This window comes from Myzus persicae, unplaced genomic scaffold (assembly GCF_001856785.1).
Source record: "Myzus persicae strain clone G006 unplaced genomic scaffold, MPER_G0061.0, whole genome shotgun sequence".
NCBI lineage: Eukaryota > Metazoa > Arthropoda > Insecta > Hemiptera > Aphididae > Myzus > Myzus persicae.
The window spans coordinates 113,814-140,133 of record NW_019103374.1 but is presented as its reverse complement, the minus strand read 5'-3'; the positions used below and the strand labels follow the sequence as shown (position 1 = coordinate 140,133).

General features: G+C 35.0%; 1 protein-coding gene across 17 annotated transcripts in view; it reads right to left on the bottom strand.

The window, feature by feature from the left end:
* The window catches only part of LOC111034385 (CUGBP Elav-like family member 1), a 178,397-nt gene that overhangs the window by 135,019 nt on the left and 17,058 nt on the right, over window positions 1-26,320 (bottom strand). For 16 of the 17 annotated variants that reach the window (XM_022315575.1, XM_022315582.1, XM_022315587.1 and 13 more), the window contains exon 2: window positions 23,812-24,364. In XM_022315575.1, the coding sequence (XP_022171267.1) occupies window positions 23,812-23,984 (173 nt within the window). In that variant the 5' untranslated portion in view covers window positions 23,985-24,364. Of the gene's footprint in view, window positions 1-12,943; window positions 13,284-23,811; window positions 24,365-26,320 lie in introns of those variants that run through there. The other variant, XM_022315585.1, reaches the window with a different exon arrangement.

Genomic DNA, 26,320 nt, shown 5'->3' with positions numbered 1-26,320 from the left:
ACATTTAAGTATGTAACGTATGTACTTGATGCCTTCTGGATCTCCACAAACATGTATAATGATAATAATTATAATTATTATTATTGTTTATTTTACGCCAATCAGTATTTTTACATATTACAACAGAAAGTTATTAAACCGAATTCAAAAAGAGAAAAAAAACATAATACCAAGTATAGATAATATCATAGATAAATTAATTGAAAGTGGTTGTGTGGCCCAAGAATTAAATATTATTAGCAGCTCGGAGCATACGACGAAGAGAGTGGTTGTACCAATTGAATGTCTCGGTACATAGAATTGGGAATGATTTCTAAAGGGATAATGAAGGACTCTAAAAGGTATAGCAGCAAGGAGTTCGGAAGCGTCGAAAGAGCCATTTAGTAATGAGAATAGAAAATCTAAGTCTGCTTTATCGTGTAGTGATAGTGCATAGAATAATTAAAATGTATAATAATATACTAAATAAATTATAACAATAATTCATCAAATGTCGACACGACTCACAGAATATTGTAATGTTTCGGTCGTTGTTATTGTGACGAATCGAATTAAAACAAGTCTTTGCCATCGCTACCTTTTTTACCTGTACACCTACTTTACGTACATGTGAACAAGTATTCACGTTGTATGAGGGGACATAAAATAAAGTCCAAGCCAACTCCATCAGCATGCGATGTACATGGGAATTTAAACTTCACATTAATTTCATTGCACATCGGAAAGTGTAAACGTGCAGGTACACACTAGGTCTTATAACTTAAAAAAAAAAAGTTAAAAGTTAAAAGTTAAACTAATAAAATCCATATATGCACCGAATTCAAAAATGAATTTATAGAAAGTTTAAAGAAACGATGGTACCATTATTTAGGCATTGACGTCCACAAGTTACACATTCTGGATGAACTGACATTTGCCTGTATAGGATCATCGATAGGTGCTTGTCGATCTACGAAATCTGTAAGTGGTACGGAAAAATAATTGTATTTTTGCCGTGAAAATATGGCGAATTCGATTAACTTCTGTTTTTTCCTAACCATAATCTATGCTTCTAGGACTTCGGACATAACACGACCATAGTAATTCAAACTTTAAGGTTACGTCAAATAAGACTCGAAAAAAATAACGGGACTGGTCAGTCACCCACCATCGGCAAAATTAAAAGACGCATAACACGAGTGTTTTGTTCGAGACTTATTTTCTGTGGCTCTGCTCGGGGAGGTTTCCTCCGCCAATGCTGAACACAAGTACAATATGTACATAAAACGAAGGCGTTTTGAAAAATGTCAAAATCGAATTGGCAGGGGGGTGGCAGGAGGACGAAAGACTTAAATGGATCTCACTCTCGACAGAGCGAATGTGTAAGCAGCATTATATCACGCAATAATAGTATGAACTGAGTTTATGGTGATGTATGAGCGTCGACCGCTTGTACATATTATAATATACGCTCGCCGGGATCGTCGTCGAAAGATATTTGTTTACGACACGCGCGTAATGATACAAAGTATATTTATTTTTCCTAGTGTGGTCGGCGGCGACGGCGTTGGCCGTTTTATACAAATACAAGCACGCGTGCACGCACACTCACATATACATACATATATATATATATATATATTATATCGGAGAAGGAGTCGACTATGAAAAAAAAAAAAAATGTAATAATAATAAACGGAGAGGAGAAGAAAAATCCACGGCAGTGGCGATGACAAGAGAGAAAGAGATTTGGGTCATTGCCAAAGCGGAAAACAGAAATAAACTCGAATGGGAGTGCGGCGGCGAAGGGCGCTAGTGCGACTTGCGCGACTGGCGGTGGTGGCGGCGGTGGCGTCGTCGTCGTCGTCGTTTGTTCAGGCCACATATTATATCGTCATCATCATCATCATCATCGTCGTCGTCATAGTCATCGTCATCATCATTATTATTACTTTTCGACTTGCGTGTGAGATGACGACGACGACTCCTCCGTCGCGACATTCATTCGGTTATACCGCTAATTATAAACCCCCGTTCCCCGACGTACGAGTATCGTTTCCGACCGTTTAGACTCGCGTCCGCACGCGATTAAAAAGGAGACGTCGAGCCAAAAAGCGTCGAAATCCGAAAGCGTATATTATGTGACATACACGTGGTTATGGAGACGATATTTAGTTTATATAATATGTATATTTAATGTATCATCATTTAATTCAACCAATCATTAAATAACCGTATAGAAGTGACGAGTGAGTTGAAAACTTAAAATCAAAAAACGGCAATTGAAAAAGTATAAAGTAATTATATGATATTATGTTACAATATTCGTAAGTCGAGCATACGAACCACGATTTTCATTTAATACAGTATTTCCATATGATATGAGATTATTTCGAGCGCAGAGCTGTACGAAGAGTAAATAAAAATAAGCGTTCGACGGTGTGCAGACACATTCAGTGGATTTGATCGAATAAATGAATAGTTATCATTTAACTTAATTAATTTGAATCAACTTAATTATTAATTCGAGTCCCATCAGTCGAATCTGTACGGATCGAAACGTTGGCGCGAAACTCGTCTGACACGTTATAACTTTCCGAATACAACCATCAACAATTTATACTCCTCTTTCTTTTTATTCAGAATATTAATTTATGGGACACTGAATTTCGGTTTTTTGTTTTTACTATATTTTAATTTAAACAGTTTGATTTCCTAAACTGCAGCTCTATTGTCTGCTCAACACTAAAAGATGGCGAGATGAGTGGAAAAAACCTCATTTCGACCGTCTGCCCTGTGACATATGGTCAAATCATGAAACGTTAAAAAAAAATACGAAAGAGATGTAGATACGTCGACGATGAGTTTTTCGAATCATAAATAATAATATACGGATATTAATTTTGAGTAGGACACAATATATTATGTTATACTCTGTATGACTGTCGAATGGAGTTCATTTCCACAACACCCCCTCATCACTTCCGCCTGCCTACCTACCACCGTTTTGTAGTTAATTTTTATTTCGGACTGTGTTGGACATGGGTTGTAATATCATTATTATTGAATGCACACAATAAACCAACGCAACACGAAAAACGAACAACAGAAATATTCTTGGTTCACTTAGATGTATACCGTTCAAGCTTGATTAGGTACACTGTGTTGATTGTTTCCTCCTTTTTAAACATAATGTACCTATACAATTATACACATATTATTTACTTAGAGTAATTACGTCGAATCAAATTATTGTTTTGTTGAAGTACTGACGACACGGAAATATTATTTTATGTTTCTGCTTGATTATTTTTAAACTATTTTGTATGGTAGTTGCCTCGTTCCTATAATATATAGTAATAACTAGGGCACGATTTTGTACTTAAATAATAATTTTATTGAATGCAGATTTTGTTTATTCTGATTACAAATTAGGACGTTTCATATATTACCTTTAATCAAATAAAACGAAATCTTTAGATTTTACATATTTTTCATATTTTTAACTAATGTATCTACTTAAATATTTTATCAATATGAACATAATTTTGTTAAATTTTCCGTAATATTAATTCTTACTGATTCACAATGCTATTGACAATACTATCATATAACAATCATTATTCAGTAGGAAAATATTTAAATATTTAAAATATTTTGTAAATTGTTATAAAGAACATCGTAATAAGATAAAATTGGTAAACAGTTTTTGATATTTATTATACAATCTATTAGTCGAGCGACGAGTTTATCTTGTTCATTTCCTTTGTTTTTAAATATATATTCTGGTAAAAATGACAACATAATAATTTACATATTTTGATTTTTTGGCTTCGTACACAAGTACCTAGTTAAAACTTATAAAATATTTAATTCTATAAGCTTATTAGATATACATTATAAATTATATTATTTCAGCTATTGACTAACAGGTCATGGAAAAAGTTAGATAAATTTGATATAATCATGTAATATATATATATATGTCAAGACTCTTCAGAATCAGCAATACTGTTATTTTTTACCTACAAAAATGTCCTTGGCTTTTTTAGTGCATATCAAATGTACATTCTAGTTGATGATAAAACAGATACGCTTTACTATCAATCGCGTCAAAATGTTTGAATTTTAATGGTATGAAATCATTGTTTTCTGTGTCTTGTGTGTTTATTTGTGTGCATTACATGCAAATTCACTTATATGTATATATTTATTATACTAATAATATACAAACATGATATTATGGAAATTCAAAGTTGCAGAAGTGGTTATATGCTCGTGATTTGATTCAAGGATAAATCCTAAAATTGTTGTGCACAAACGATTGGCATGGTCTGAAATAAAAATGTCCAAATAAGAATTGGATTAGGGAAATAGATCCTTCTCAGCTATCAAACGCATCGCACTCATTGTGACAACAGCACAATATATTATGTCACTATAAAACCATCATATACTATTTTGTTGTTAGTTGGTTGTTTGTTAAACACTCGAAAGTTGAACAGATATGCCTACAATAAAAAAAAAAATTGCTTGTAATCTTTCTTCGTCAATCTGTTTTTTTTCATTCATTTTAAAACTGATATATTACTCGGTCTATTGCGTCATTGTACATGCATACATTTTTAAATTAAATTTCTTAGTTAACAGATTCTAAGTACTACAATATATATGTAACTAGAACTTAATGACAGTCGGAAACTTTTAACATAACAATAATTATTATATATGGATGAACAATATTTAAAAAAAAAAAAAAACAATAAAAATAGTAAAGATAATAATAAAGTTTGAATTAAATTATAGAGTCATCCAAAGTTTACAATTTTTTTTTCTCAAAAACGTCTAGCCCATATGCGAATTGATAAGAACAAATTTAATTATGGCTTCGGGTAAAATAACTTTATATTAAACGTCAATTATAAAATCTAGTTTATTATCTTAAATAATGTAAAAATAAATTGAGAGATTTATGTATAGTGCACAGCGTTATTTATATTATGGTTATTATTATTTATCTATATAACATGAACGTGAAACAGTTGAGACATTAAAAAAGCCACTGATTTTCTAAGCTTATGCATAATATATTAATGTAAGTTAAGTGCACGCGAACGTTATTTTGGTTTTAAAAAATGCATATTTTTTATGTTAAAATAAATGTTTATAAGTTAAGAATTATAAAAATTGAATTAATTTACTTAAAGATGATATGTGATATTTTTTAATAATTACCATATTATAGGTGCCTAAAAGTAGATCTAACAACCGATGTGTAGTTTATTAATAATTTTATAATAGACTTTATATATTGTCTCTCGCGGTGTACAGAAGAAAAATGAAAACGAAGAGAAAAAAAATTGGAAAATCAGGCTGCTATCCAACACTAATAGTTGCTTTCAAGGTACAGGTGTGTATTGGAGCGAATAGAAATCAAACAACGCCGAGTAAAACAAAACAATTTCTGATACGTACCTACGGATGTGCCAAATTGTGGAAATGTTTGGTTAGTTTCCCAAATTCTCCACGGAGCACTGAGGCCACGAAAAAAGAAAAAAAATAATAAATATTGAAAAATAAATAATAAAACGCCCTTCATATACTAATTATACAACTAAGTCTGCCAGTTTTTCGTGTGCAACTTTAAATCGGTAAGACACTGAGGCGGTAAAAGTGAAAAAACCACCGCACGTTTCCGACGATTCGAGACGAAATGGTAATCCGACTACCAATATAAGTACGTGATATACATGTTTTTTTTTATTTATCCTCGCAATAACAGTAATAGGTATGCTATACGATGTGTTTGCGTGGTACAATTTTTGAACGATGAAAATTAAATTTATAAAGTTTATTCTCGCTGGGAATAAAATTCGTTCAAAAATAGGTTAGTCAAACTCGTATTCCTTTTTAATAATGTAGGTACAGATTTCTATGTCAAAACTTTGAGGGACGATGGGCGATGGCTTCTTCGAGTTTAAATTTAAAAAGAACGTTTTGACTCATTCTACGTGTCTAAAATTCAACACGTCACAATCAACAAATAAATCAAATATGCAGTCATAGTATAATAATAAGCAATATCTATTAAAAGAAAATCATTACGCGGGTACCGCCGGACTTTTTTCGTTGGTCTCAATCTAGACGATTTTATTCCACCACTGACGTAATAATATAATATACGAGTGAGGGGTGGTCAGTGGTCATAGAAGTTGTGTGCACCGATAAAATGGTAAGAAATGTCGATGGAAAAAGTCGGTGAAAAATAAAAATAATTTATTATATTTATTTTATATTTTTTTATTATATATTACCGCTATACAATTATTTGTTTTTAGTCATTATTATTAACTCACAGTAAATAGCGGTTTCAAACAAGTCTTTTTTTTTTATCATAACATTTATTTGTAAAGATGTTCTGCCGGTCTTAGAGACGAATATCTATCACAAAACCAATCATTTGCATCAGTACGATACGCAAAAGACAAACCATAGTTTAAACTTTAAATTATGAACGATTATCTTTGCTATAAACTTTAAATCAGAAATTCAGAACCTGCGAGTTGGTCAAAGCTCCACTATAATACGGTGAAAACAGTCAAATTTGTAGCAAACTATATCATAAATATAATAGATACTTACACAGGTCAGATAAACTTCGAAGTTTTTTAGGACGCACTCGACTTTTATAATTTTATTCGCATCAATGTTCTTTTTTAGTATCGGAATTTTTTTCCCCGATATCGTGCATACACCTATGATTATAGCACCATGTCGTGTACTCACGTATTATGACAATAATAAAGTCGTTGGCCGAATCGATGAATGCGATTGTGGTGTCGGCCGTCAGTACGGGTTTAGAGTGTTCGCAGATTGATGGACTCGTTAAATCAAATCTCCGGTGCAGTGTACCAGTCGCGTCCCGCTTGCACTATGGCAAAGGGGTGGCAAAGGGGTGGCTGCAGTGAGCGTCGGGGTTGACGACGCCGCAGCGATGTATACGATGCGACCGCCGCTGGCTGAGAAGGGATGGAACAAAACATCCCCTCACCACGACTCACTCGTCGGATTGCCCGACGACCCGGCGGTCGATTGGGGAGCGAAAAAACTAGGAGAAGAAGCCGTCTGAAAAATCGAGCTCGTATATGTGCCGCCGCCGGTTTCGGGCACGACAAATGGGTGCTACGTAAAGTTTTCGCCCCTATACACACCAACACTGACTGTTGAAATAATATAGTGTGTGTGTGTGTGTGTGTGTGTGTGTGTGTGTGTGTGTGTGTGTGTGTGTGTAGTCACAAGTCGCCTGTTTGCAGTCGAAGAGAAAAAGAAACTTTCCGTCGGAATCGCCTGCGATTACTGCGTTTATGGGTCGATGAATCACACCGATCTATAAAGTGTATTATTATTTAAGGTCGACGTTTCGCGCAGTACTCGATAATATGTTGTTGAGTTCGGCTCGCTCACGCGGTGCTGGCGATTCACTATAATACGAATATGCAAAACGCGTATAAGCATATTATTATCATCATCGATATCCAGACAATGGAACTTTTGTGAGATTTTCGAGTAAACATTTTTTCAGACGATCCGTCAAAAAAAAAACAAATAAACAATGAATTACAACGATTGGAGAGTTATTGATACGGAAAAACACATCGAATATTCTCAAAACATTTGTTCCGATTTCGATAAAGGATAAGTTACAAATATGGGTACCGGTGAGGTTAAGGTTTCATCTAGTGCGGTTGTTTACATCCTATAAATTGGTTTCGAAGATGGAGAAGACAAGGATCGTGTTTTCGGGTTTTTTTTTATCATTGAGTTTCAACAGTTTTTTTGCGCGTAGGCTGTTCTAGTTTTATGACATTTCAGAGTTTGCGTTTCAGTTTTGTCCCGTTGACGTGGAAACGTGTCGAAAACGAAAATTCCAAATATAATACATATAATAGGTGGTACCCACTCAAAACATTACTCCTTACACTACATACTGTTGCGCTGAGGGTAAAAAACGCGTTCCACGTTTTGCTGTTTACATCAAACGATTCATCACGTGATCACGTAAACATAAACACGGAGAATATTTTAACGTACAAAGTGCTACTAAAAAAAAATGTTTGTTTACAATATTGTACATAAACTGAAACCCCGCGTCAAGGCATATGATTTGTATTCAACGAATGCCTATTATACAAAACTCGGAGTGGCAAGTGCACAACATGCTTATGTAATCTGTTAAAACGAAGCCAAGATACTTTTTTTATTTTTCCAAAGTGGTTAATAGAATATGGTTTTAATATATTATAATAATATGTGTTTGTGTTGTACTATAAATAGAGTTATTGGTTTTACTGATTTTGCATTTTCATAAGTACACCCTAAGACTACATGACTACATTATTCATAATATTATATAGGTTCGTTGTTCCGTTGTCGAGCACAAAATCGATACTGAAAATGTACGAAAAAAAGACATTTATTTCTTCCAATAAGCAGATGTCGTACTTACCTCAGTTTGTTATTGAAATATCAAAATTAACAAAGTTTTTAAAATCTGTATATAATAATAATATTTAATATGGAGGATTGTGTTAAAGATACAAATATTTGAAACATTTTGTTAAAAAAAGCTTCCTACATATAGATTTAAGGAACATTGTTTGCTTGTGTTTTGGGTTACGTTCCGGATATTTCCCTTATTAGATCAATGAAAACCCAACTGAAGGGAAATATAATTTACTGTTCGACAATCAATCAGATTTATTAAAGAAAGTAAACAATAATTTTAAATAAAGGCTTTAAAACTAATTGTAAAAATAACGAAAAAGTTTCAAGTCAGATTTTTTTAATTCCATTATTATAAAACAAAAAATTCGACGTGACTGATCATAATGAAAACGATAAAATACCAAGTTTAAAATCCTGGAGATGTATACTAAAAAGGGTGAAGTTAGTCAATAAACTATAAAATCCAGTGTCAACCTGTATTAGAGGGGATGAAAGCAAAATAGATAATAAACTTTTTTTGGTATTAAAAACGAGAAGAAAACAAAACTTTTAGGCTTATCCGGTCAACGCGTCAAGTATATCCTTGGACAAACATCATCCCACATCTGCTAAAAAACAACGTACCAATCTGCGATTCGTAAACTTTTTTTTCCAAATTTCGGTATTTCATTTCTCTAGTGTAAACAATTTTCAGTTAAAATAAACGAAACAATATTTATATTTAAGTATACGGAGGTACATCAACCACGTTTCCATTACCTACATCTCTAATCTAAATATTAGTGGGTTTATATCATGGCCACAAGAACATTAACAAGATATAATATTAATATCATAAATGAAAACTTTACAGTTCACCAAGTTATTGTTACCTGGTAAAATGCACTGGGTACACCCACATTTTAATTCATTCAACGAGATGTTTGATTAGCGTCTTGAAACAAAACAATGTTTTTTATAAATATATACTAAATACACTAGACAACAAAATAAAGTGAAATTTGTAAAAAAAACAGGTGCCAATTGGCGTTGGTAGAGACGGTATTTTTTTTTTTAGTTTTTTTCCCCGGAGTGTTGTTTTTGCGCACTAATTTACAAGCGACATTTTTCATTAAGACCCCGACGATGTCGCGTGATATTTTTAATTACGGACAGACGAAAAAGTCCGTTTGTAGTGAAAACACCCCTCCTCGGGGATATTCATAACCGAATGGACATACACAAAGACGTAGAGGAAAATGTAATAATAATAATAATAATATACATCGAGTTTCAGATGACTCGAGCTACACAGTTCATCGTACTAGGTGGAAATAACTATTATTAAACATAAAATAGTGTTAATGATAATACAAATAATTTTAAAACACACTTTTCGTGTAAATTAGAAATTAGTTTAAAAAAAAATGAATAGCGAAAACATCAAATGACAAACAGCGTGATAATACAACACAGAAACTAGTTTATTAATATAATGAAGACTAAAAACTCATATTTTAATAATAATTTTTAGAGTTAAAAAAATTCAAGCTAATTTTAAATAAACGATGTTGTGGAACAACCTCAATAAAACATGATTCAAAAATTCTATTCTCTATTCGCTGTTTGCATACACGAACATTTGGGTGTCATTCGTGCAGCTCTGAAGTTTTGATACAAAATTATTTTTAGCCATACAAGTTTTTTATTTTTTATATCGACGCCTGACGATTTATTGAACGACCGCGTAAAAATGACCACTAAAATTAGATTTTAAAAATCCCCTCAACCATACTTTACGGAGTTCAAAAATCGAGTAAGGGATGTGTTTAGCTATGACGGATAGTTTTTTCCCCTTTTGACTACGTGACATAAATACTTTAGAGCTATCCAGCATCATAACGTCATATTAAAAGTTATCCAATACTTAGTGTTGAGTTCAAAGTATCGTCTTAAAATCATAACTACCATATATGCTACAAAAACAAAATTAAAACTAGATAATGAGTTAATTTAATAGCACTTTATTAATTACGCTATGTATTTTACGGGAATCTGTTTTGATATAGACGAGTAAATGTGTTTAAAAGCTAAATCGATCTCCGACATTTTTCTGTTAAATGACTATTTTTTATGAGAATCTTGATAACCACCTACATCGTAAAAGTTATAATACATTCATTTTAAAATTCATATTAATCGTAATAAACGAATGCGTCTAGTCAGAAAATTCGAAATATAAAAAGCAGACATACTTATCACGTTGAGTTAGGTAATAACCACGAAAAAAGTTTTCGAGAAAAATAATTAAATTAAGAATTGAAAAAAACGTTATGCTAATTAAAAAAATTTAAATAATTTTTGAACAAGACCAAAGTAAAAACAAATATTTTACTAAGCCATCACGTGGCTATAATATTTTAATGAATTATGCATATTTACGATTAAACTGCAACCGCGATAACGAAATAATTACATTAATGCAACGCCTCACGATTATTGAAACTCACACACGCGCAAGTGGGTATTGTTAAACACAGAAGACAAAGAAGAAGAAGATTGGTAGACGAATCGAATGCAATTTAATTTTGTTTTCGTGTTATGAACATAATATATTTATATGAAACGGGAAAGTAAGTACGTATATCTAGCTGGTAATAACGATGATAATACCAAGTCTTAAAGCTAATAATTATAATATTAAACATTATTTTAATCGTGTTATCGTGATAATAATACTAACATCAATAAAAAAATATAGAATTACGATTTTGAAATTTAATTACTGCATTATATTGTTGCGCGAGTCGAACAGGGGCCAAACCGTTTGCCGGAGACGAAAGGCAGATGATCCCCCTCGGGTGACCTACCGGTTCGGTGCCCGTGATTGACGGTGCACTTAAAATTTAATATTGTTACTGTTGTAATATGTATTTTACGGTTGATACACAACGCGCGAGCGTTTTAATTGACCGGTAATATAAATTTTATACGCTGAACAGCGGCGTCATTAGTCATTATCGATCGACGTGCAGTGTTATATTCGTTCCGGTGCTAAACGTAAAATATTCAACGGACTCGTGATGTGCGTGGAAACGACCACCACAATGTCAACCAATGATGATTGCATATTATAACGAATAATAATAATTAACCGTTTTTGTTTCGACATAGGTATTAGTATAATATTATTATTGCGTATTACGCGCGTGAGCGTCGCGTCGCGGCCGATCGGAACAATATTATAATATGACACTATATTGTTTCCGTCGTCTTACGCGCAGGCCAGACGTGTTGTAATAGTGTGTTGTTGTGCGTTCCAAGTGCGACTTTAGACCCTGATAGAGAAGAGACCTAGCTGTATCATAGGTGGAAATCTATTACGATTTCAGGAGACCTTACATCAATGCGAGTGCCATATTCTATGTGAAAGAGGGAGGCTCCTATCCCGCACAAATAAAAAGTTGTCTGTTTTGGAGGGTGGGGGGGGGGGATAATTGGATATTTGGGGAGGGGCATTTCCACCTATGACCTGTATGCTATAAGTTTATAACTCGCGCGTATGACGAAATCAGAAAAGCGAAAAAACCACGACGCGTTGGATATTCGACCAGAAAGTTTTTACTTTAAAAAGTCTACCGCCTAGATTGACAATCGACTTGTCAGAGACATGATGATAATAATAATAATAATAATATAAATATACGTTTGCACGCGTCTCGCGTGGCCAGAATTTCGGGTAAAAATTGATTTTGGACAGCTAAATAATAATAAAAGGGAAAAGACTCTTTTTTCCACATACAAAAACCGCATTGTATAATATTATACACTTTCCGCCGTTACGACTACTGCAGCACGATTATATTATTATACTATTATTATTATTATTATTATTATTATATACTCCTCCTCCTCCTCTTCTTCCTTCTCCTCCTTCAGTTCGCATGTATTTTTATTCAGAAAGAGGGACGAAATATCTTGCCACCAAGCCGAACACATTATTACTCATGGACGCCGCTTAAATATATAATATACTTTTGCAGGAACTTCGCGTGAGAGACCGTTCTTTCGCTTCGACAGAATGTCGGACAATAATATTATACACGTTAGAGTGCAATAATATAATAACAGACGAACGTCGAATCGCGTTCGTGGTTGTACATTTTATATTGTGCTAAGAAAGCTCGGGCGAAAGAAGTTCGCCCATCGTAATATGCGAATAATGCAATAATATGCCAACAACGAATTAGCCACGACAGTGTAATCGCTTTGAAATCCACCCACAACATAAAAAAAATTCGTTGTGTCATCGATAAAAATAAGTTTCGACGTAATATACAACGGTTTTAGACGATTCGGGAGTATTCATAATCTCCTCCGCAGAGAAAAAAAAACCTCGACGGCAGTAGAAAAACAGCACAGAGTTTCCGATATTCCGTGTCGATGATGATAATATATCGATATTCGATATTATACGTACCAGCGGAGTGGAGTTTCTGTAGTCTGTAGAGGTACAAAACCATGGCGAGTTTATGCGACCCCGCCGTCGGTACGAGACATAATAATATTATTATTTTATGTTGTACCGTCAGTCCGGCGATGCGAAAACTTTCTGACACGTCTTCGTAGGTGTATAATATACGATTAAAAAGAAAATTTCGGAAAAAACGAATCACAATGGCGCAGTGATACCACTACAAAAATCGAACTAAAAATTAGATAACGGGAACTGTACATAATACTTGTACAATTAAAGACTGCCGGGTCTACTTTGAAAACAAAAATATAATATTCATAGCTATAATAGAGCGAAATGTAATGAACACGTACCTCGTATGTACGGCGTATAGTACCTGCAGGTACTTACTGCACAGATTAGATGATTGCGTCATCATTCAGAACATTGTAATGGCCGAGGTCACACACACCATAGATTAAGTGCAGACGATCGAGTGAAACAAATATTGTTCGAAAAACCATGTCAATGAAAATCCACACACAAATCATAGACCGTTATAATAATAATATAAAAACGATGATATAATATAATATTGTTAGGACGTCATGTTTCCGCAATCATGATCGATGAGCATCAAATACCGTTTTAAACAGTACCTACTATTTGTATTATTATTATTATTATTATAAATTATAACACTTACGGCCGTTGTCATTTTATAGACTATGATATTTTTGTTTTCACGGTTTTACAACGGTTGAACTATATATAGTGTTATGTTATTAATTATTTAATTAGTTTATCTAGCACCTCAACACCTTCAACTGCTGCACGGTAGCCCACACGTTATCTCGATTCATGGTATTTTCGTTCAATAAAAAGAAAAAAAACAACGAACAAGAATATTATTCCACACGAGTAACCTACCCATACTAGACGGAACGACCGAAAACGCATTTGTCGGAAAACGCGCATTATGACAATATCGAATCATGTAGGTGGATATAATATTATACATTTATACATATTGTATGAAATTTAAACATCATAATAATATGATTATGTAATTTATTATTATTTTTTTGTTAAATAATAAAATATTAAGTTAAACATGGGAGTTACTATGATGTCATAAAATAAATTGTGTTTCATTTTAAATATACATATTTAAAAATGTTGAGTTTTATTTGCTATACAATTATATTACATAATTTGTTATTATGTTTTTACTAAATAATAATAATTATATTATTCAGATGGCTAGACGTTACTACTTACTTTACAAAATGTTTTCGGTGTGCAGTCATAATAATAGTATTATAATATCATTATCGTGCATACCTATAGCATCGATGATAGGAATTATTTTTCTCGATATTTTATTTTTTATAAACGGCATGGCGTTTAATCACAACACCGCGGAGGATGTCGTTCGTATATCGACGTGCATTGTTCAGAGTATAAAATATATCGTACCTACCTATAATACCTATAGACATTTGTTTCATTAAATATTAATTAGCGTTCAAAAATGAAACAATTACGCACGTGGACCTACACCTCCACCCATCACCGACACCGTGCCTTCACGTCGCTTGGTAAACGAGTACCAAAGGTCGGACGATTTGCGGTGTGTGTACAGAGTAGGTACAGACAACATACACTGTAACAACATTAAATTATTATTATATACGATAATTAGCGAATATAGCTATTAAATATTGAACAAACAATTGATGAATTACCAAGAATCTTCAATATCATGTGGTGTAAACCCTCGCCGGGAGACTATATTCCGTCATCCGAGCTCTTTGATAATAATATACTCGATAATATTGCCCAAATAAATGTCAAAGTATGTAACAAGTCTATGACGTATTCATGCGCATGATTATGTTCGTTTGAATAAAAATGCTTGGAAAACCAAATTTAAAAAAAAAAACAATTTTAGACCTGTACATTTTCAAGTATAGACATGTGCCACAATATTAAACAGGATGAATCTCGCACCAAATAAATCAATACAAACAATGTATGCTTTTGAAAATGTAACTGATATTTTGAAACCTATAAGTTAATTATTACAATGTATCGAGTATTGATAAAATCTGATCTGTAGTTAATTTTGAAATTTCTATACTTCTATTTCTATACTTACCTACGAAACAATGATAGATCCATTAAAAAAATTAAAATTTTATAATAAAAGTTATTCTTAAAAAGGACTGAAGATATCACACAAAATACCTGTGTAGAAATGAATGTAATACCAGTGAAAAAAATATTCTTCAAAGCTATATACTTTACATCATCAAAAATAATAATATCACTTTTAAAATTGAACCTGGATAATATAATACTAGACCATTATCTAATGTACCAACCGTGCATAGAAATGTAACACAGACTAACATAAATTATACATAGGCCCAACGATATGTATATATATTATAATGGGTTCTACCATAGGACATAATTTAAAAATTCTTAAAAAAAAATTACAACTTGGCTACAGCAAGAACAAAATATAAGTGCATAACAAAATAATAGCAGTAGTCAACTCAAGGATTTAGGCAGGTAATTAAATATCACTGGCACCATAGTTCCTCCTCCAGTCCTCGATACCATAATAAAAAAAAAAAAAAAAAGGTTATTAAATATGTACATGTTATAATAGGATTTAAACGATTTTTATCAAAAATGATAATTTTAGTTTTATCGTATTATTTATAACCTTTTTATACATATTTGTATTACACATATATACAAAAAAAATATTGATGTTTTAGGTATGTAAGATAAGCGTATTAGAACGTTTTGACCTCTCGGAGAATAAATAATATAAAAAAATAACAAACAATTATTATTATTATTATTAAACGGCCACAAAAATACTTAATGATTAAGCAATGTAAAATATTATAAACCGTAGTTATTTGCCATTGCCTGCGTACGGTTTTCGGTTGTTACTGCATTTTCTTAGTTAGCACACGCATTTCCATTATTAAATTGTACCGACTCGTCGCAATAATATGATATAGGTAATGTTAATAAGAGAAAAAAAATGTTATTCGGTACGTGTGCGTACTCGGTTTGGGCAGAGGCTCCTACTACACAACACACGTTTCACTGAACCTTCGAACGAGGATTTTATCGCTTATATATATATATTGTGATTCGTTGCCCGTCCCAATTAAAACCGTTTGCCAGGACCATTATTAATGCGGTATAAACCACGCGGGATCGCGTAATTGGATATTCGATATTTTTCATTTAGAGCACGATGTATGCGCGCGACGTGGCGTTGGTGCGTCGGTGGCATAATATTAATATTATACCTAATACACAGATAGGATAAATCGTAGGTAGCTTGATAGTCGCTGCTGCGGTAGTACTAGTATAGATTTTCGAATAGGACTATAATAATAATAATAATAATAATAATAATATTGTAATAATCATAATATGTAGGTATATACCGCTGCGTTATCAATTTTATTATCGTAATACGCGTTATCGTTTCCTCCGTTTCTGCCGCTCGAAAATCCAAACTACGTCGACCGCACACATAGTACGTAATGCGTACTCCTACACTCCTACTCATACTACCACTGCTACCACTACTACAGTATAGGTAACGTATGATATATATACATAAATATATACTATGGGCCCGTGTGAGTTTGTATATGCGCCGGCAAAGTTCCAACAACACTTGCCGCTGTGTCCAAAATCAACAAATTACCCAACACGTTGCAATATATAATACTGCTGATCCTGCTCCTGCCGCCGCACCGTTACATTTGCCACCGTGAAATTATAATAGGCAATACGGTGCGGCCACGTCGGGTTTGACGAACACGCGAATCTATATAATAATAATAATAATAATAATAATATTATTATACCCCAATAATAATAATAATAATAATAATAATAACGTACAGCGTTGAGTAAATCGATAGCGTTGCGGTGGCGGAAAGGTCGTCAGGAATATTATAATCGGGAATAATATATTTTACTAACGAACGATGTATACGCGTTTTCCGTCGGATGTTTTTGAGAAATACATACACCCTATAATATACTCTATTTCCTCTCTCCCTCTCAACTACCGGTTATTCATCCTTCGCTTAGCTCCGACGTCGGCGGTGTGCCTTATTATCTGATGTTTTTACTTATTGCATTTGCATGGACAAATCCTTAAGATATATATAGGCGAGACGAGATGTACGAGAATACAATACCTATACATGTACAGAGCTAATTCCGTCGCCGCATAATACAAGTGAAGTGGCTCGGAATGCTTTTGAACGATTCAGGGACATAAACGCCATAAAGAAAATCGAATAAAAGGGATTGCCGCTCGACGATGTCCGTCATAACCCGTCGTCGTCGTCGTCGTCGTCGTCGCTGTCGCAGCACTCGGGCTTTCTGCTAAAACTTACCCAGCCCGTACGGGTTTCGTTGTATATAAAGCATTATTAATCACTAATTTAATTATGTTTACAGAATACGTGGGAGTTTCTCGATGTGTGCGTTGCAACGGCGAGGGATACTTAATGGAAAAAGGATCATAATATTCAAATGCAATGGAAAACGACGCATAGGACAAAGCGTCATATTCGTCATAAATGTTTCAATAGCTTCAAAAGTCCGGGGTTTCTTAGAAAAAAAAACTAATTTTGTATCAAAAGAGCTTGCAAAAAGTAAATACACGAATTAAAACCAAAAATAGGAATATTTAATCATGTTTATCAGTCAACAATTTCGAAACTCAAATGTAAAAACCACAAAAAAAAGACCCTGTCAAAATGGGAACACAAAGTGGAATTAATTAGAGAGAAATAACTTAAGGCACCGGCGTACACTTTTTTGTTTTTAAACGAATTACGTGCTGCAAGATTAATAGTATAAGAATTTAATTTGAATGCTTTAACAACAACTCACCTATCTACCTAACCTTATTCTCTACATATACGCTTACACGTTTTTTAGTAGGCAAATAAAGTAGGTACATGCAAATCAAATTTAGTTGATTATTTAAATGTTTTATTCTAGGAAAAAAATAGACTCGCTAAGAAATCAAACATCACCATACCGATGATGACGACTTCATTTGAAGAATCTGAGCGAATGACGAACGACAAAGGAGATTGAAAATAAAAATCAGTAGTCTTCATCAGATGCTTTGTGCTCTAAGACCGCCAGTTGTTGTGGAGGGTTTCGATGTACGCACCAGAAGAGTCCGCACCACACACAAGAATTTTCGTCGGAGTCCCCGGGAGACTTGCCGTCTATACAGAGAGGGACACGGACAGATAAGAAATCGAGAGACGGATGCGCAGCTGTGATCCGAGGGCGATGAAGGGTGGAAGAGATTTTCATTAAGCACAGTGTGTGCGTCCCGTCTCGTTAGCGCCGTTCTGTATAAGACTTCGAAACGACAGCAAAAATAAGCTACTGAAGAATAATTCATTTCGTACTTTTACCCCACAATCATCATATCATATAATAATATAAGTTGTGCGGTTGATACAGCTCTCGTCTCGCCAAAGGCTCTCATCCTGTCTGCCATATTCTGCGGCGGTATACGTTTTAGTGACTTCAGAATTGAGAAGGGGACCGTTTCGGGTATAATATTATAATATGCAAATTCATGTTATTACGCATAACACGATATTACGTGCGTGCGCGTGTGTGTTTTTTTTAATATCCCACTGTCGTCGTCGTCCAAAGATTAACAACAACATAATATGTGTTATTACTATTTATTATACTGCTCTTAACCGCCGACATAGTGTTTGAAACGGGGGAGAAATATTCCTTCAGGGGTTTTTAAATCGTTACCCTCTTAATGAGTTTAATTACAATATCTATGACGCGTATGGGGTGTATATTCATTTATGCACATGCTTGCAAGCAACACGCGTGATGTTGTTCTTACAATCTAATTGCGTGATATTAATCTGATATCAATTGATGCATTATGATGCAACACACGCAACAGACCTTTATATGACATGATTTTAATGCTATACTTTATGAACTATGAAGTCACGACTGAGGAACGCTGTACCTATTTAGTGAAAACAATAATAATCTGATTAAAAAGGTGTCATACTGTCTTATGACCCAAATAACTCTGAACTTAATAGAGATTCCGTGTTTAATCAATTATTTAATTACATATTATATTTGAACTGATATGATATTGTATTATACCTACCGCTAAAATAATGAATTATCACTTTTGCATTTATTCGTGTCTAATGAGATATCGCGATGTTGAAATAATCATTTAACCAGTCGGTAGTTAAGTTTTAGCTGTAACTGTTGTACTAGTTTTACAACAGTAAAGAATCACGATAAACAAAATTAATTAAATTTAATAATAATCACAATACCTAATCATAATGGGTAATTATTATAAATTAAATCCAATACCTGCAGCCACCTATACCTATTGTTTAATCGATCTGAACAAACTCTGATTTCGAAATCGACAAATATTGTGCAGTATTAATAATCGTGCCAGCGGAATGTGTTTACAAAGTATATTATACAGTCGCGTCTAATCTCGAAATTATCTTACGAACTTTCCGAAAACAAATGCACGCGAAACGTACATAATCGAGTTCTCTTTCAGTGTGTTTGCACATATAATAACAAGCGTATTTACATTAAATTTGAGCTGTGTGTAATCAAAGAGGTGCGAACGCGTATATACGTACTGTTAAACAAAGGTTGGTTTTACTCAGAATATTAAACTTTTGGCTGGTTTTATTTGCAAAAGGGGCATTGGGTGTACACACACACACACACACACACACACACACACACACACACACACACACACACACACACACACACACACACACACACACACTGTGCACGAAGGTAACCGACTGTGGCGGTAAAATAACATCAGTGTTGTCCATGTCCAATGAGTGAATTATATTTCAAACGTTTCCGGTCGGAAATATAGCGTGGAGAAAGGTCCTCCCGCGTGTCATTGTTAGTGAAATGTTCAAAGATAATGTTGATGATAATTATTGACCGTATAGTGTGATAGGGGACGTGGTAGGTTTAAAATAATTCATATGATATGATATTATTATTATCATTATACTTTTAGCCCAAGATATTCGTGTGACGCGTGCATCGTGTCCCGTACGAATAAACGACAACATCGTCGAAAATCGATGTTCAAGATTTTTGGCGTATACCCTATCGCTTTTTAAAAGGACGAACAATATAAACAGTTGTTAAGGTACTTTTTTTTTCTCTCATTTCCTTTGACAAGGGAATCCAATATTTACTAATCTAAAGGTATACCGGTAGTAAATTCATTTGTATTCAATGGTTCCGCCAGTATATTTTATTTTGCACGGCCCACAATCACTCCGCTACACCACTGCAACGTCTCGTATTCATCGGATTGAAAACGATCGGTTTTAGGTTTTCGTGAAATCCCCGTGAAACCTTTTCATTCCGTGTGTAAACGTACCAACGAATCCTTTGGATTCGGTATTCATCCACGACTGTTACGACGACAGGAGAGTAATTGAGTTGACAGCGAAATCCCCGGTAAAATGTTTGAATTGACGGGGCCATAATAAAATGCAGGCAGTTATTGGTAAAGGAGAAAAACGAAAGTCAAAACAAATTAACCTGACTGATTCAAAGTGCTGAAACCACATATTATCAGACTGCATCCTGTCCGATTGAACTGAACGGTATACAAGCAAAGAAACAATTATCGTGTACACTTAAAAATACGTCTTAATTAAACGGTTATAATTTAAAAATACTTATTGACATTAAATCATTTACATTTTTCGTTTGGGCATAAAATGCATGAAGAGTGTAAATGTGTTAATATAGATAAGATAAAAGTCCTTCGATTGCTGTGAAAAATTCTAGACAACTCGAAAATAAACTAACGAAAAAACTTTATTACTTCATTTAATACTAGGAGTATATTATGAAAAAAAAAACAAAAGTGGAACAGCCAAAATAAACCAATTAGTGTAATTAAAAAATAATAATAACTGCTGCACAGAAAAAATATAATTGGTAATAAATCCGATTAGTGACGCGAAAACTGTTTTGATCAATGTGCTATTTTGAACTCGGTTTTTTGCTCAAGTCGAAGTAATACACGTACACATCCTGCCTATGGCCTGTGGGTGATTTTGTTCCTCACTACTGTCTTACTTCTCGTGCATCTTTGGAATACGGTCCGCCACATTAATGCTTACACGTCGGGTGCGTTTAAAAATTAAAACAAACAAACGGACGGACACGAAGCACCGTGCGGGTAATGTGCATCCCGCGACCAACCATGCGGCGTTGTGGCAGGGTGTGAACCGTGGAGGGAGGGAGTAATAAGGCAAGTGAGTGGAAACGTAAGACCGTTCACGAGTGCGCACCACATAAATCCTCGCAAGGAACACAAACGCAAACCACAAACTCCATCAGTGGCTCGCGCCCGCGCTCGTTCACAAGGGGAATAATTTGAATTAGTCTCTTAGGGCGCCTAATAATTGATGAACGGGAGGAGCCAATTAGAAGTAAATTCGTCGAAATTTCGTAGGAACCAACCCCGTATCGTGTGCGCATAGTGGAGTGGACCGTTGCGTACGATTTATTCGGTACCTACGCGACCCGTCGCACAGAGGGCTTAATCAACCGTTTTACGTGTTCAGCCCGCGTCTTCGGGCGCGGACAATCTAAATATTTTAATGCGGTTCGCGATGCCGTTACAGTGTACATAATTTCTCATAGTCTCCACGGGCGAGCGACAACCGACGGTGTGCCTCTTTATTGTATGTGGGTTCTAGGACGTGGCCATCAAAGGCCGAATAGGGGTCGTCGGTGTGTCACGCGAATACCTCGTTACCGTTTAATAAAACATAAATAAATATCCTCGACGACGGCGACGACCATGACGACGGCGGGGAGGAATATTGATCTATAAAAACTAATAACTGCAGCGAGGGAAGGCCATGCTATCGTATTATGATAGTGTAGCGGCGGAGTGCTGTCCTATAACTAACCTACTCAGTTATTCTTCTAAATAATAATAAGCTGGGACGTTTATGCATACATAATATATAATATATATATATATATATATATGTATTGTATTGAGGTCGCCAGTGGTCTAAAGGTGGCTTTCAATGCTTTCATTTGCGTCGTCCTTATTTCCTGCCAACCATTGGTCAAACTCATGATATATTCATATTCTGCGTCTGAATTTTCGAAAAGCATACACATACACACACAGACACAGACACAGACACGCACAGACACAGACACACACACACTCACACACACGTGTACACACACACACACACACACACACACACACACACACACACACACACACACACACACACACACACTTGTTTAGCCGTCCCACAACCTGACCCTTCTCCCTACTTCCATATTCTTCGTTTCCTTTCGGCTACCCTTTCACAACCTCTCTCTACCGTCCCTCCTCGCCGACCACAAATAACCCACGTCCAAAAATGGTCGGACATCTACTATTCGTCGTGTCGTGGTGGTGGTGGTGGGGGTCGTCGTCGTCGTCGTCACGAATACCAAGTATCCGGGGGGTGTACGAGGAATTTTAGAAAATGCATTAGTCTCTCTTGAAGACCGGTACTATAATATATCAATAAACAACGCTATGTACTATGCCTCAGAGTAAAAATATAAAATACAATTTTAAATATTGCCCTTTTTTTAGTCCCCAGAGAACCGTCAAAAGTTTTACATCCACTTAGTTTTTTATGTATTATAGTATAGAAATGGTATAAACGGTTTTTAAATTGTTGATATACTAATTTAATTTCATATAATTTATACAATTATTGTCAAAATTTAAATTCGAGTAATCTGATTGCACTGAAGCTCACTATAACGTAGGTTAGTTATTAACTAATTGTTTAGGTAGTATAAAGTTTCGTATTCGCTGATAAAATATTGTTTCCTCTTAAACACCTATTATGTAAATATCATTATACTAGGTTTCCCTCTCTCTTACTTAACCGATGGCTGCCTGTTTAGAAATTACTCGGCAGCCCATAAATTCTACCTTCCCTCGCGATCGTTCCGTTTCGATGTAATAATTATAGTTTACTACTTAAAACAAAGCTTTAGAGTACAATGAGGTGTGTAACCCCGTGAAATTTATTATAACGCGTTTCAGTAAAATTATAAAATATTTGAACAAACACTTTTGTCCATTGCGCTATCTATATCTCGCAATAGATATAGATATAGACTCTTTAGTTTATTAGAAATGTTTTTTTTAAAGAAAAACACTTTATTTCACGGAATCGGTAAAAAAGTAAAAACTGCATTACATTATAATAAAGATAGAAAAAAAATAACTCACGACGATTTAAGATAAAACACCATCGAGGTATTATTGTTAATAATAAATGAAAAAACTTAATTGTACACAAAAAGAAAATAAAGTGACTATAAGGTTGTACATGGACAATTTTATATAATATCATTATTTCAAGAACGGCGGCGGCCCGGAATGGTCGACTGACGATAATTATTTACTTATTAGTTATTAGTTATTATTATAATCTTATTAGACCACGGTATTTTCATTTGGGTGCATATTATAATATAAAAACCGAACAGTAGGCGTTACAAAAACCACCAGGGCCGGAGACCGAAATAAAAAATATAACCTTCAAAATAAGATTCCACGTCTACACTGACTACACTCGTCTGCAGTGGAGGGTGAATAAAAAATTCGATCCAAAAGCCAAAAAAAGATAAACTAAAAAAACAAAGACTAAAATGAGTGAACTCCGTGTACGATCTGAGTGACATAATAATATATCATAATAAAATAGTACCTGTTGCCGTTCAAAGTGGTCAGAGCTGTGGCGGCTGCGGCGGCGGCGGCGGCGATCCTGTTGGCGTTGCCGTCGACGTTCTGGACCTGCGTGGGAGACAGTTTGGCGGCCAACGCGTTCAGCGTGTGTAACATCTCGACCGGGTTCCGGGACGCTGGCCAATCGGGTCGCATGAGCGCGACGTCGGGGTGTACTGAGAATCGGAGTCGCGGCGTTGGACGGTCGGACGGACACGACTTTGACGACTGTCTCGCGAGAGCTAAACGGACACGAAACTCTCTAAAACCACGATACTCTGTAGTACACGAATCGGACACTAGCTGAGAATTAGATATTTAGCCGAGATCGATGAGCCGCGAGATTCGCAGATTTTTAAAACGATGACGACGACGCCGACTACAAAGATTTAGAATAAAGCACGACGACAAACGTTTAGTTTTCGAACACCATAGCCTTCGACGGCTGAGCGGCGGCGAACAAGACGAAGAAGAATGAGGAGGCGATGACGAAGTTGACGACGAAGGTGTTACGCTCAAGCACTTTTCAAGGCGTCCTGTTGAGAAAACAAAAAAACAATTGTTGTAAAACTAGTCAAGAAAAAAACGTACTAGACTCGATTGTAACATTATTATCATTATTTATTATGATGTTTACTATATATCAAGTGAACCAAAAGCTGACGCAAATTTTTCCCATGTACTATAAACTAGACATTGACGTTTAAAGCTATAATATTATTATACGAGGACCATGTATGCATGATAATATGTACAAATACATTTTTGCCAGTAACTGTCAAACGGATAGCTAATTTCGCGACCGAAGAATAAAAAAACCATAACAATAAAATAAAACAATATTACGTTTTTATAGAGAGCCTGCAGCGTATGATGCGTTGCATATGTTATAAAATACCAAAGTGCGCGCCACCAAAACTATATTATGATATTATTAAGTACACGATAACAGTAACAATATACCGTACGACCACAGAGGGGACTGTCTACGACCTACGTGCCTGCGTCATCACGACGACGGAATGAGAGGGCCTCGGAACACATGAGGCAGGGACAGGGTTAAAACCATCAGATTTAGAGTCTGATAACTGTAAACGTGGTCAAAGTAAAAAAAAAAAAAAAATGATGTCCCAATAGTAAAGTTTTATTGCTTTTGATTTTATTGCATACGCGAGATCCCCCGAGGACTTACAGCGGACCGGCGGATGAGGCACACTCGAGGTATTTATTTTTTTTCATTTTTTTTCCGCTTTTCCAGGGGAGGACGCACGGGGACTTTATTATTTGTTTGTTCGCTTATTTATTTATTTATTTGTGTGCGCCCAATTTTTATCGTCACCACCTCACCATAGTCGCGAGTTTTCCTCCTCGTTTTCACGACGATAAAAATGAAATAATGACGAATAAATACAAGTCCTGCAGGACCTAATAATATTTCCTTCGCCGCCGCCGTAACCGATGCCATGCATCCTTGTATATGTCTGCACGCGCGAGAGTGTGTGTGGCTGGCACATATAATAATATATACAGCAATTTATTCGCATATATAATATATTGTCGGATCGCGATTTTCACGGCTGGGATATTTACGTGCGCTCCAGAGGCGCGTCGTATTTCAATATATGAAAAAATCTTAAAGAATTCAAAGTGTATATATATTTATACACCGTTGGGGAAAAATACGACTGCTACAAAAAATATATATTTTATTATTCCCATTCCTTTGACGCACTATAGCAACCCGCTGCTACTTTTACGTCAATAATATTCCTCTCTCCGTCAAACCGCCACATTTATTATTATTATTTGGCGGCATCCAAATAGGTTAGGTAAAAGTCGTAATACCTAAGGTGCACTGAACGGACAGACGTTCGTTTTAAATACGAGGAGGTCGAGGTGGAATTTCCGTTTAGTTTTTCACGGAACACCGAGGTTTGCAGTGAGACATTTGGGAAATTCTAAAATTGGAAAACATAAAAAGAAAAACACATAAATAGGTACACATATTCCGCACAGCGAGAAAAAAACAATTTCGCCAGTATTTGCAGCAGTCTTGTCATACACGACGTCATGACGTTTTATTTCTCAAATAATAATAATAATATGTAAATATCGAAACGCACAAGGGTTTCTATACGCGTTGAATTCGAGTAATTATTTACAAACAAACCGGAGTGTCATGAAAACGCGTATCTATTCGGATTAATCGCTGTCGCTGTAACCAGCTAGGTATATTCGTTTCGAACATTATTTGTACAATATAATACGTTTTGGAAATTTGTGGCTCGAGAACTGAGTAGTATAGTCATAATAATATAGTCTCAGTAGTCTCACATAAATTGATTCGGTTGATTCCGGGCACGCGGTTTTCTGACGTTTTCCTTTTCACTTTCGGTATTAACTTTAGACGGGAACAACAACAACACAATACGTGACTGTGCGTACATATTGCACATCGACGTCGTTACTGCTGCTGCGTGTAATTCTACGAG